The sequence below is a fragment of the Cydia splendana genome, chromosome 3 (genome assembly GCF_910591565.1).
Source record: "Cydia splendana chromosome 3, ilCydSple1.2, whole genome shotgun sequence".
In the NCBI taxonomy this organism is placed as follows: domain Eukaryota; kingdom Metazoa; phylum Arthropoda; class Insecta; order Lepidoptera; family Tortricidae; genus Cydia; species Cydia splendana.
The window spans coordinates 20,795,835-20,809,572 of record NC_085962.1 but is presented as its reverse complement, the minus strand read 5'-3'; the positions used below and the strand labels follow the sequence as shown (position 1 = coordinate 20,809,572).

Genomic DNA, 13,738 nt, shown 5'->3' with positions numbered 1-13,738 from the left:
TTATGAAATCCGAAATTAACTTCACAGTCACTTATATTGGTCTTCAAGCAAACTTTTGGTCCATGAATGGGTTCTTTCCGTGATAATTTAATACCGTTTACGAAATTAAAACACGGGAGCTGTCGATTGCGCTGTTTACTCCGCGCCGCCCGCGGACCGACCCCCATATGATTTTGACATATTTATATTTATTTTGTTCGTACGTCGTTGTAGCTAATTTTAGTTCTCTAATACCTAATACCTAGTGATAATTCTTATAATTATACCAAAATAACAAAATATGGACATCGTTTTCGCCATTAAATTTACCCGCGGATCTTCCTTGGTGCCTTTTGCATGAAAAAAATGAAATGTAAATGTAGCCGGCAGCGGCCGGCGCGAATGGTGCTTTGTTTAATATCATATTGATGATATTACTGTTAAATTATCTGAGGTGGTAAGTTTGTCACTTCTATATAATAATGACTTGTGAAAATATTGAATTTGTTCTCCTTAGTTTGTTAAAAATGTGGTAGTTTTATGGTTAATAGGTACAAGACTTATGAAATAAATCACTACATATTATGAAACAAAGTCCCCCGCCGCGTCTGTCTGTATGTGTGTTTGTTTCTATGTTCGCGATAAACTCAAAAACGACTGGACGGATTTTCATGCGGTTTTCACCTATCAATCATAATAGAGTGATTCTTCAGGAAGGTTTAGGTGTATGTATAATTTGCTAACCCGTGCGAAGCCGGAGCGGGTCGCTCTCGCTAGTGATTATTATACTTAAAATTATATCAAGTAGCAAGGAGGAGGACTAAACGATCTAACAATAAAAAAGAGCTAAATTAGAACAAGTTTCATAAAAGCAGCAAATTAAGTTACTATGTGGGATCTTTCTCCTATAAGTTATATTCTTAACCTCCAGAATTGCACTGCTTAATTATTATTATTTATTTATTTATAAAGGAAGTGATGAATACATAAATATGTATATACATTAAATATTTTTGTCACCATTGGCCCGTTGGATTAATAGAATAGTCGACGCTGAAAATATGCTAGTACCTCACCTCATTTGAAGTAAGACATTGTAACACCTCATTTTAGAAAATGAGGTACTCATACAAACTCATTTTAAATTGATGTCCTACCCATCACTAATTCGGAAACGGGTATTCGAAACGTGTAAACGAAACACGGACTCGACCGCGAGCCCTATTCTGTACCTAGTACTATTATTTATTCTGTGACCATGATTAAACTATACAATGCTATTTATTAATAACTACTTAAATGAAATATTATAAGATTGTGACAATTACAAGTATTACAACCAACTCCTCATTTAAGACAGAATTTTACCATACAAAATATACTTACATGTAAAATATTTTTTTATTATTATTGTGGGATGTACCACATTACAATCTATAATGATGTCGTACACCTTGAACAGGTGTACGACTTTGTCCCGGTTGCCGTCGAGACGGCGGGGCCTTGGTGTGCCGAGGCCAGACCCTTTATTAAGGATATAGGGCGACGTTTAAGGGATAGGGGCTGCGACCCCCGCTCTGGTTCTTTCCTTGTCCAACAAATATCACTGGCCATTCAGCGGGGTAATGCCGCCAGTATTTTTGGCACATTTGATCCGGGAGACAATCAGAGTGGGGGGCAATATTTTATTTGTTAAGTTAGTTTTACTCATTCTTAGGTTTATTTTAGTTTATAATTTGTATATTATAATAAATTCTAAGATTCCTTTTGTACCTACTTATTAATTAGCCGCATTCAGACTTTATATTGTTTATTTAAAGCTTATAATATAATACGTTTTTGACCTAATAAATTGTATGTATAGATTGATTGAATTGTATGGACCAGAATTGATCATCATTGATTTTCGTTGTACATACAATTTATAGATTGGTTTTATACAGCGTGACCTTAGCCATTGGACAAACCCTGAAATCCCACGTAGGGTTACTTCTAAGACATGCTCTAATGGTAATATTTTTTTAAAAATTAGAACAAAAGATAAAAATAAATTTTCAAACAAAAGTTATTTCCAATAATCGACAACAAAAAGAAACATACTGTATCACTGGCAGTGCTTTTGACAATTTGTTTGAAAATGTGGAGCAATGATGAGATTTGTCAAAAGTCAGAATCTTATTAATGACATAAATAAAAAAACCGGACAAGTGCGAGTCGGGCTCGCCCACCGAGGGTTCCGCACTTTTTAGTATTTGTTGTTGTAGCGGCAACAGAAATACATCATCTGTGAAAATTTCAACTGTATCTCACGAACCGTTCGTGAGATACAGCCTGGTGACAGACGGACGGACGGACGGGCGGACGGACAGCGGAGTCTTAGTAATAGGGTCCCGTTTTACCCTTTGGGTATGGAACCCTAAAAAGATAATCAAAACGGTCGAAGAAGGTTTCATACTATTTATTACCTCAGGAGCTACTAACACATACAGGTTGCTCCAAAGTAAAAAAATCGTAATTTGTTAATTTCTTCGTAACCGCTACACCGATTGCCATGATACTTTGTATACTGGTTCTAAATACCCTAATGCATATGTACATTTCGGCTTTGTCCAATGGCTAGGGACATCCTGTATACAATTTACTAAATTGACGACCGGTCTGGTCTAGTGGATAGTGACCCTGTCTGCTAAGCCGATGGTCCTGGGTTCGAATCCCAGTAAGGGCATTTATTTGTGTGATGAACACTAATATTTGTTCCTGAGTCATGGTTGTTTTCTATGTATATAAGTATGTATTTATCTATACAAGTATGTATATATCGTCGCCTAGTACCCATAGTACAAGCTATGCTTAGTTTGGGGCTAGGTTTGATCTATGTAAGATGTCCCCAATATTTATTATTTATTATTATAAGGGATGTTGTCTAGAATTGAATCTAATGTAGGTATACTGTATTAACTATTTTTTTAATTACATTTAAAAAAATAGTTAATACAGTTGTAATTTAATGTAATAACGTAAGTATCATATAAGCTAACAACCATTTCTATAAGGCATATTAGGATACAAAATTATAAACACGTTTTTTTTAATGAAAACAGGGTCTCGAATATTCAAGTTTGATTTACTATCAGTGCAATATAGTAAATATACTGAAATTCTAGATACATAATGCGATGCAAGCAAACAGAAAGATTTATATTTAAAAAATACAAAAATATATATATTTCAGAAGTTATTGACAGGGCTCAAGGTATGGGTCACCGTGGCCTGGCGCTACTTGTAAAAACTACTCATGTTTCCGTAGCAGGCTAAAATAAACTTTATTGGCTGGTTTTAAAGCTTATTTCTTGTTGAAGCTGTTTGATATTGTACCATTTTACAACTGATTACTGTTTGGATGATGGTAAGCAACAATTTGTAGGAACCAAGCCGTAGTATAATAATATTTTGTTTTGTATGAGGGGTAAGGCAACGAGGATTTTCTCCCACTGTACTTTTATGTCATAATATTTGGTGATTGTTGTATTGTATCTTAGGCAATTACCTACTAACAATGATGTTAATTTTTTTCATTTCAATATAGAACAAGGCGGTTGAAACAGTCACCACTAACTAATATGTATTGTATTACAAATAGTTTGTGACAAATATTTACAAGTTTTTTCCAGCTACGTGGTTTCTACGGCAGATTAGAAAGTAAGTACTATAATACATTTTAAGTTGTCTATTGTTACTAATATAATGGCGTTTATCAAAACAAAGATACATGACCGACCAGGTGTAAGCTTATTGGACACACTTGGACAATAAACAAGGAATGCACCCGAGCGGCGGCGGCGGTATTATCTTTCATGTGGTATTTGTCACAAGAGTTCAAGATGTGATTCATCCCATCCCCCCTATTAGAGATGTATTTTGGAGTAACATGGAAAATATTATTAGTCACGATTTATTCGTTGGCGACTTTATACTCCTCCTGTGCTGTTTAGTGATTTCGTATTTTGTGACCATGGCTATGGATTACCGGAATTTGAACCCGCCTAACCTGACCGACTGTGCTATGAACTGGATCGGGATATCGGGAAACGGGTCTAATTTAACTTCCAAGATTTGCCCCAAAAAACAACAACAAAAAACACGGCAAGTTAAATAGAAAACAGACCAAGCTAAGTTGGCAGCGATTTTGATAGCACAGGCTGAGTACCTAAGTGTAATTTAAATGTCAAACTTATATGAAATTATGACGTTTAACTTAACACTTGCACAGGCTGGGCTATAAAAATTGCTGCCAACTTAGCTTGTTCAGACATTAAAAGCTTGTAGAAAGTAAAAATATTCACTCCTACAAACTGCAATAATTAGTTTCTTTTTTGATAGGCACAGAAAATCGGTGGTTAGTAAAAATGTTGCATAATGCTGTCCAACTGGCCAGCTTCATAAGCGGCGATTTATTTACCGTTCGCGCCAGGCTCGAGACCCATAAGCTGAGTCATACGTTTTAGCTAAAAACGGTTTGTATGGTGGCCTGGCGTATTGTGTACGCTCGGCGGTTCGTGGCCATGAATGGGTTAAATAAGGTACCTGTATGGTGGGCGGTATTTTTGAAATAACGGCTGCAGCTGCTTTTTTGGCTGAATTTTCAGCTTCTTTCTTCTCTTCCTTTTTTTTACTATCAAGTTTTTCTCTTCTTTTTTTATTTTTACAGCAATCGGATAGATCTCTAGTACAACTGGTTGTGTACTTTTCCTTTAAAATTGGGTCTTGAGTAGCCATGGTTATCCTGCAATACATTAGTGTTATAACTATAATATGTATGCATTAATTAAACTTGTTATTTATGGATCTTTCTATGCAATTCTCATTTCATTTCATACACGTAATTTGTCAGTAGGATAAAAATTACATATGTAATTAAATACATTGCTAAATAACGTTGACCTTACATGGTGGAAAGGGTTGGATGTAATTCCACCATGTGTGCAAGATGCCATGGTGTACCATTTAGCCAGGTAGGTAATGTGTCATAAGCTGTGTGAGGTGGGCAATAAAGAGTATTGTAGTAAATTGTCTTTACGTCCATTTTGGGCATCTTGCAAATCCTGATGAATATACCAAAAGACATGTATAGGCTTATATGCCATACTTGTATCGCCCACACTGTTAACTGTACATCGGTGGACCACATAGGCGTACCCACAGTGGGGCAGTTGCCCCACCCAGGTCTCTGGCCATAAGCTAAGAATTTCTATTTCAACTGTACCCTGTTACAATGTACCCAGCCTCCCCTACTTCTGCCCCACCCCTTAAAAAATGCTGCGTACGCCCATGGTGGACCTTATGCCTTTTGTAATAAGGTCCATCAATGTACAGTTAGGATATCATTTGATATTTACCAGTCGCTTTTCGGTGAAGGAAAACATCGTGAGGAAACCGGACTAATCCCAAATAAGGCCTAGTTTACCCTCTGGGTTGGAAGGTCAGATGGCAGTCGCTTTCGTAAAAACTAGTGCCTACGTCAAATCATGGGATTAGTTGTCAAGCGGACCCCAGGCTCCCATGAGCCGTGGCAAAAATGCCGGGATAACGCGAGGAAGAAGAAGAATGTACAGTTAGGAGTGTTGCTGTTTGTATATAATGGAATTACCAGAGCAGATTTTTCACATTAATTATTTTTATAGGCAAACTTTCATCTATCGGGCAAACTTCGATCTGTCAAAACTGAATAGGTAAAGTGCAGAGATTAAACTTAGCAACATATGAGATATAACAAGAAATATTTGGGAGAGGCGTAAGTATAGCAGTAGACATGTTTTGGTCATACCTACAATGACGATTTCCAGTGTTTACCTGTTCTTTAAATCACAATAACGCAGAAGTGCCCAGCATGATGCTCGAAGATACCACAGCGGTTTGTTGCTGCACTTGAAACATTTCCAGTCATCGGTATTTTCAATTTCCTTAATTTTCGCAATACCCAAATTCCGTTTGATGCATTTCTGAAAAAGAAGTTGAAAATACTATAGCTTATTACAATAAAATATTTAATTAACAATACCAATTGGGTTGGTTAATGTAAATAATACAATCTATTAACTTCACTACACTTATATCAACCAGGATATGGACCGTGATTACCTTACTGTGAAATTGGGAGCTCGTAAACAATACAAAAGTTAATCACGGTCCATATCCCGGTCGATATAAGTCTGATGATCGATGTCGATATGAGAATCCATCAAGAATTTTCAATACTTTATTCCCTAATGTAAATAAGGGAAACATTGAAATTTTCTCTTCTAACTTTTACATTAAAATCATAATAATGGTATTATTGGCCTATCTATTTGGAAACTGAACTTGTGCACTGTCAGTGGGGAGACATTCCTCCTTTCCGGCTAACTTAGCTGAGTCCAACGGAGCCCCGTTTGGCTCAGCATTGCTCCCAGCAATTATTAGGGTTGGCACCACCTGACGTCCTTTGGTGTGCAAGACCACAGATAAGATAAGGCTTATTATTAACCGGGCAACTAAAGTATTAAACAGGAACTTTCATTGGGCATATAATAATATAATTTGGCTGTGCATTAATATTTTAGCGCCAATAAATTTGTATTAGCCTCAAACATAAGCATCATATTATTAAAAAACTGGCAGCAAAATCAAGTCACCCAAATAATTTATAGGAAACTTGAAGTGATAAGTTAGCGTCTAAAATAATAAGTTGGCAACTAATATTGAAAAGCTCGATCATAAAATTTGATTGTCACCTAGTTGTTCACATCTAAAAGAACCTAATCATTTTGAGCATATCGTTTCAGGTAGTAAATATTTTAATAAGAAAGCAGTTAAATTTAATGAATATTAGTCACTATTTACACAAAACACCTCAAATTAATTTACCAATGCGCAATGGTCAGTATACTTATAGTCGAAATTCCTAATCATGAAACACCTAATGGCCATTATACAATTCGATCTTTCAATTTTTAACTACTGATTTCAATAGTTACCACTGTGTTCAAACAGAGTCAAAAGATAGGTGCGACGACGAGCGAAACGAGGAGGAGCGTGTTAGGTTGACCGTGTAGTGACCAAACAAAATATTTTAAAAGAACTTCATGTTTGAATTAATAGATAGCCGTTTTCTTTTTAACACATTCGACACCGCGTACCCGACTCTCGGGCACTCGTAAACTTTACTCAGATGCCGGACAACCCGCCCAGCGGGTTGTTTTGTACGCAGATATAGACGACCGGTTTCTGGGGTAGTGCGCCGTTTTTTGCCCGGTTGCGAAAGTGTTAAAATGTGCTTCATAAATGGTCTCCAATGTAATAATTCAGTTGCCAAATAAATACTTGGTACCTGCCTAAAAATAATCAGAAGCCCTAACGGCATTAAAATACAACTCATATTGATATCAAATACCGAACAGGTATTTGATATGTGTGTTCTACCATGTATGACTTACGGATGTCAAACCTAGGCAGTAACTAAGAAAGATCTCCAAAATTTAAAAGTTTGCCAACACAACATGGAAAGGTCAATCTTATCTGTAAAAAGGAAAGACAAAGTAAGACTGACAGATATTAGAAAGAAAACAAAATTAAGGATATATCAGTGACTGTAAAAATTTTAAAATGGAAATGGGCTGGACATATGGCAAGAGAAGGTAAAAATAAGTGGGATAGAGAGATAGCGGAATGGTATCCGAGAGATGGAAAAAGGAGAGAAGGGAGACCAATAATGAGGTGGTCAGATGACATCAAGAAGCATGCGGGACCAAATTGGATAGGGACGGCGAGGGATAGAGAGCTGTGGAGGGAGCTGGGGGAGGCCTATGCCAAGAAGGCAGACTGAAATAATTATTAAAAATCAATGACATTAAAATTATTTATTAAACTTAATAAGGAAAAATAATAAAACTAATTGATATAAATGAAATGTAAATTTATTTAAATGTAATATGTACTGAAATTTTATTTTTTTGGTCATTAAAGGCTATTCTATTCTATTCATATTGATATATTTTAAGTCTCCGTTTTTGTTGCCAATCTATTAATTTTAGTACCCATATCTATTTTTTTAAACCAATTTCGATTAATTAGTTGACCGGTTAAATACATGCCATAAGATAATGACTTGAATTTTGACAACCCTAAATAGCCGAAAGGGATAGTGCCATACATTAGAAAGGGATTGCATGATTCGTCCCTGAATCCCTGTCAAACTTCAGTTTTATAGGAACTTGGAAATTATTTATTCTGTGGCACTGTGTAGTTACTTATTTACAGAGAAATAAAAATGGAAACTCACCGCACAAAACACATGAGGGCAATCTGAACAGCAATATACTTGGCCACCCTGCCCACACCAACGGCAATACAACTCTGAGCCATCGTCTCCCTTCTCAAACTCTCCACTATTGTAGAATGCATAGCATGTATTACATACTAATGTACGGAGCATAGGGTGCATCCGCATCCTGCCATCATTGCTAGCTGAGCACCCAAGGTGACGATCACAAGATGTGCAGTGCATCCTATGACTTGTTACTGTATTCAAGTCTGAAATGACAATAATTATCTATAAATACCATTACTTTCTATTTGTTTTTAAATCATGTTGAAATCATATTGGTTTCCTCATAGTTCAAACTAAAAACATTAAGGGTTAAAATTAATGATAGTGTGGTTAATAAGAAAGGTAAACACTAATTCGTAGTAAATATAACTGTAATAAATACTATTGATTATAAATAATATGCTTAGGTGTGCATATAATAAACATACCTTGAAATGTATCTGTATAATATTTTCTTTCTTCCTCTGGAATATCTTCATCAAAATCAACATCTTTTGGCTCTGAAACGGTTGTTGACATATTACGATTAATATAAAAATAGCGTTTAAATACAAATTTATAAGAAATCATTACTTAAGGTTGATTACCAGGGAAAGGCGGGAATTTAACATCATCATCTTGAGCCGGCATTTGAGAGTCGGGGGAATTTGACTCATTTCTTGAAGTCTCACTCATGATTCAAGTTTGTAATAGCTTTTATAGTTACACTAAATAATACATTGACATGAACGTATAAAAAGGCATGTAACACTGTGGCTGCTAGGAATATCTCTAAAGGATAGGCAGTCAGTTTTCAATTAATACACCGACGCGAAAACCCCAAGTTCCGCCATTTTGGCATTTTTGTGAATTGAATTGACTGAACGGCTGAACTGAATGTAATGATATTTGAAAGTTATTGAGCCATAGATATAATATACTTAAAGATTACGTCTAAGCGAGCTGTCACTGTGACCACTTTTGTTTAGTGTACGATTAACGATGAATGTAACTCCACCTTGCTGTAGCCATGTTGATAAGTCATATCGATAAACTATCGACATTTCTTGCAATTTTAATTCTACTTCTATAGCCCCCTCCTCACTCATGCGCGAATCGCGGCGCGAAATCGACTCCACACTCGCGTTCGCGGCTTCGCCCGCGCATGGTATAATAATATACTCCGCCTGGTACTCTATTCCGAGATTCACGTATGACCTAACTGACACGGGCCTACGTCCAGGGTTGGGCAGTATTTCAATTACATGTATTTGAAATACGTATTTGAAATACATTTTAGTATTTTGTATTTGTATTTCAAATACTACCTGGAAAAGTATTTTGTATTTGGTATTTCAAATACTGCACTCACATGTATTTTGTATTTTGTATTTCAAATACTTTAAGCTTCAAAATACATTTCTACAAAATACATTTTTTTATTAAATTCTTTGATCCTAAAATGGAACGTTTTATTCAATATAATGTACGACTTGTACGAGGTACAAATATGTAGGTACAATGCGCAAGCTATTCTGCGCGGAACTTTTCGTCAACAGCCAGGGGATAGGGTCATTGCAGTAGTTTCCGTCCATGCTCTAGTTTTCGACCACTTGACAGATTAGCAAATAATATATTTCATTTTTAATTTACTATTTGCCAAATATAATTTTTATATGTAGACAGATATATTGTTTAGCTAAGGATTGAAATCAGTCCAAATTTGTGCAGCAGTGTAGGTTTATACCTATTCAAATTTCGTCAAGTGGAAGAAAACTAGAGCTGGACGAAAACAAGCACAATGATCCTATAAGTTTTTAGGAAAGGATATTCGTTAAAAACCGGCCAAGTGCGAGTCGGACTCGCGCACGAAGGGTTCCGTACCATAATGCAAAAAAACGGCAAAAAAAGACGGTCGTTGCTTAACTTCGGTCAAAATCACGTTTGTTGTATGGGAGCCCCACTTAAATCTTTATTTTATTCTGTTTTTAGTATTTGTTGTTATAGCGGCAACAGAAATACATCATCTGTGAAAATTTCAACTGTCTAGCTATCACGGTTCGTGAGATACAGCCCGGTGACAGACGGACGGACGGACGGACGGACGGACAGCGGGGTCTTAGTAATAGGGTCCCGTTTTACCCTTTGGGTACGGAACCCTAAAAAACTAAATGATAAACAAAAAAAAATTAAAAGTATTTTGCATTTTGTATTTGAAATACATTATTTTAAACACTGTAATTTGTATTTTGTATTTCAAATACCAGTCACCAAAGTAGTTTGTATTTGGTATTTCAAATACTTTTAAAAATGTATTTTGTAATTTGTATTTTAAATACGTGGAAGCCAGTATTTTGCCCAACCCTGCCTACGTCATCATGCTGTTTACAGGTTCTCAAACTTTGAAATGTGGGAGAATTTTAACCAACGGTGAAAATTATTTTAACGGCATTAATTTTAAGTTTTCCATGTAGAAACATAGTAAAATAAAACAAATCTAATGTATTAAATTAAACTTTATTTATCTATACAAGACAAACGTTTAAAAAACTAATTCACAGTTACACATTAATTACCAAGCTTACGACGTGAAAAGTTTGGAAAACACTGCGACTGCTGACACTGAGCGAGAAGGAAATAACAATTAACACGCGTTCGACAAGGATGACGGTCAGGGCATGAAGTTATCTAGATCCGAATTGTCAAATGTGACAGCGCTATCCTGTGTTGCCAGTAATGTAAACAGAATTACCCGAATGTCTGAAATTTCTTTCGTGAATCGGAAGATATTGCTAACGAATAATGAAAAATGACGTGTTATTGTACAATTTAAGATAAAATACATTATAAATATAAAATTATAAAGAAATATTTTAACTTATTATTCTTATTAACCATAGGTATAATGTACCCATGTAACATGTTATGTTGAAATAAATTGGCAATGTTATTGTGACGTAGCGTAGGCCCGTGTCACTCTGGGAATAGAAGACCATGTTTTATTAGACCATGGCCCGCGATTCACGCGCATAGTCTGGAGGGGGCTAAAGGTTGAACGATACCTAAAATGAACAAAAACGCTTTTATTCTTTATTGTGGTTATCAGATCACAATTTTATCGTCACGCCCCAGCAGGGTACGAAGGGAAAGTTCAGTGGCCTATTTTATAAAGCTACAAGTTACAATTTACAAGCGGAAGTCTCTTTCTAACCCTATGTGTTAGAACGAGACTTCCGCTTGTAAATTGTAACTTGTAGCTTTATAAAATAGGCCACAGGTATTTAATTAAAATACATAAATACCTACTAAAATATGTGTTCCGCAATAATTTAATTATTTTATTATATTCTAATATATTCATTATCCATTAGCATTTCAATTATAAATAAATAATAAATAAATAAATATTAGGGGATATCTTACACAGATCAAACCTAGCCCCAAACTAAGCAAAGCTTGTACCACAGAATAATTAATAGTACTACCGTACAGAAAGGAAACTTCCTACAAAAACGAAGTTTGACAGCGGTTCAGGGTCGAATCATGCTGTCCTTTTCTAATATATGGCACTATCCCTTTCGGCTATTTAGGGTTGTCAAAAATCAAGTGATTATCTTATCTGTGGTCGTGCACGCAAAAGGAAGTCAAGTGGTGCCAACCCTAATAATTGCTCGGAGCAATGCTGAGCCGAGCGGAGCCGAGTTTGACCGAAGTCAGGAGTTTCGCACCCCTGCTTGTACTATGGGTACTAGGCGACGATATAGAATAGAATAGAATAGAATAGAATAGATTTATTCGTAAGCACAAACAATCGGAACAGTACATAGTATAAAAGAAAACACAAAATAAGATTAAAGTGCCACGAAATGGCCCCATCTCAGCATGTTGCTGGTGGCTTCCAGCGCTGATCTTCCGATGAGACCATCAAGTGAGAAGAATCACGGAAGGTAACAGACAAGAAGAAAAAAGACAGAAATAACATACAGTAAACAGTTAGTTAAATAAGAAAAAAAAGTTACACAGCAAGAAGATACAACATAACGACTATTTACAATTAAGATTAATTAATACAAAAACAAGCATCGTGCTCTAAATCGCTGTATCGATCCGGTCCGACCATATCTTGGCTGAGCATTACAGCTGTATATACTATTAGCGCCAACGGTGGCTACACTAACTAAAAAGCAATGTCACAATGTCAATATACATACTTGTATAGATAAATACATACTTATATACATAGAAAACAACCATGACTCAGGAACAAATATTAGTGTTCATCACACAAATAAATGCCCTTACTGGGATTCGAACCCAGGACCATCGGCTTAGCAGACAGGGTCACTATCCACTAGACCAGACCGGTCGTCAAAATGTTATGTTTATGTTTAACGAAGATATTGAAGCTTCAATTAATCGCTATTTCGTTCGGCTGTGTAGCGTTTATCGATATATAACATGATTAAAATCGACTTTTCACATCCCTAAAAGAGCACACATACACGTTTTCACGCACACATACACAACCTGGATGCACCAAAAAAGGCAACACTTTGATTTGAAGTTCATCTTGTCAACAGTATGGTTGTCCTTTTTTGACAAATGGCATTTTTAAAAGAGCGAGGAGAGAGAAGTGATACTATTTGCTGCGCCGTCAAAGTGAACAGCCTTCAGCCTTGGGGCCTTGTATTGAGCATAGACAATCACCACAGGCTCACAAAGATACAGATAATGAAATAAATGGTTCATGGATAATTCCATTCATGCTCTACATTCACTTCTCCGTTTTTTTGATTTTTCTCAATATTCTCATTCGAATCATTCATTCGATCGCTAATGACATGAGACATGACGCTAGTGGCTAGCATAGAGTAACTGGTGGCTAGTATGCCGAATCAACCGGATTGGCTAGGTATGCGGCATGTATGCGGCAAAGTTTTGTTCTTGTGTGTTTATCAAATTATTCAATGTCGTGCTTGAATAACAGCTGCAGCATCCTTATGCCGCAGTTAGTTTTGTGTGTTAGTTCCTCGTGGCGGTGATATGTGTTAGTAAATTAAAAATATTGCATTTATTAATGTTCATTCTTTTATATCCGATGATAAGTTTTCGGATGTGTGACAAAAATATTAAGAGTTACAAATTCGCAAGCAAAATATTTACGTAAATGGGTGATGAATGAAAGAGGATTAAAATTGTGTATTACTGTGATAAAAACTGTTAATTTACGATTTAAAAATATATTGGTGCTAGGTAGAAAAACAAAATGACTGTAACATATACTGGTGAAGTTGCAACTTGTCGTGGATTTGGGACCTTTTTGAAACTTTTATATAGGTAAGACTTATACATACATATTATAACTATTTTTATGAAAGTGTCATGTTATTCCCTGTAAATACCTCGTAGCGTGCC

The 13,738-nt window shown here is 35.9% G+C and overlaps 2 protein-coding genes across 6 annotated transcripts in view; one reads left to right on the top strand and one right to left on the bottom strand.

Moving 5' to 3' along the window:
* Positions 1-9,194, bottom strand: part of LOC134806780 (uncharacterized) — a 31,965-nt gene extending 22,771 nt beyond the window's left edge. The window contains exons 1-5 of the mRNA XM_063780122.1: positions 8,932-9,194; positions 8,773-8,844; positions 8,297-8,547; positions 5,830-5,978; positions 4,564-4,762 (exon numbers count right to left, since the gene is read on the bottom strand). Of these exons, the coding sequence (XP_063636192.1) occupies positions 4,564-4,762; positions 5,830-5,978; positions 8,297-8,547; positions 8,773-8,844; positions 8,932-9,019 (759 nt within the window). The 5' untranslated portion in view covers positions 9,020-9,194. The remainder of the gene's footprint in view (positions 1-4,563; positions 4,763-5,829; positions 5,979-8,296; positions 8,548-8,772; positions 8,845-8,931) is intronic.
* Positions 9,195-13,199: 4,005 nt separating this feature from the next.
* The window catches only part of LOC134806802 (bestrophin-2), a 52,261-nt gene continuing 51,722 nt past the window's right edge, over positions 13,200-13,738 (top strand). For 4 of the 5 annotated variants that reach the window (XM_063780179.1, XM_063780176.1, XM_063780180.1 and 1 more), the window contains exon 1: positions 13,200-13,660. In XM_063780179.1, the coding sequence (XP_063636249.1) occupies positions 13,590-13,660 (71 nt within the window). In that variant the 5' untranslated portion in view covers positions 13,200-13,589. The remainder of the gene's footprint in view (positions 13,661-13,738) is intronic. The other variant, XM_063780181.1, reaches the window with a different exon arrangement.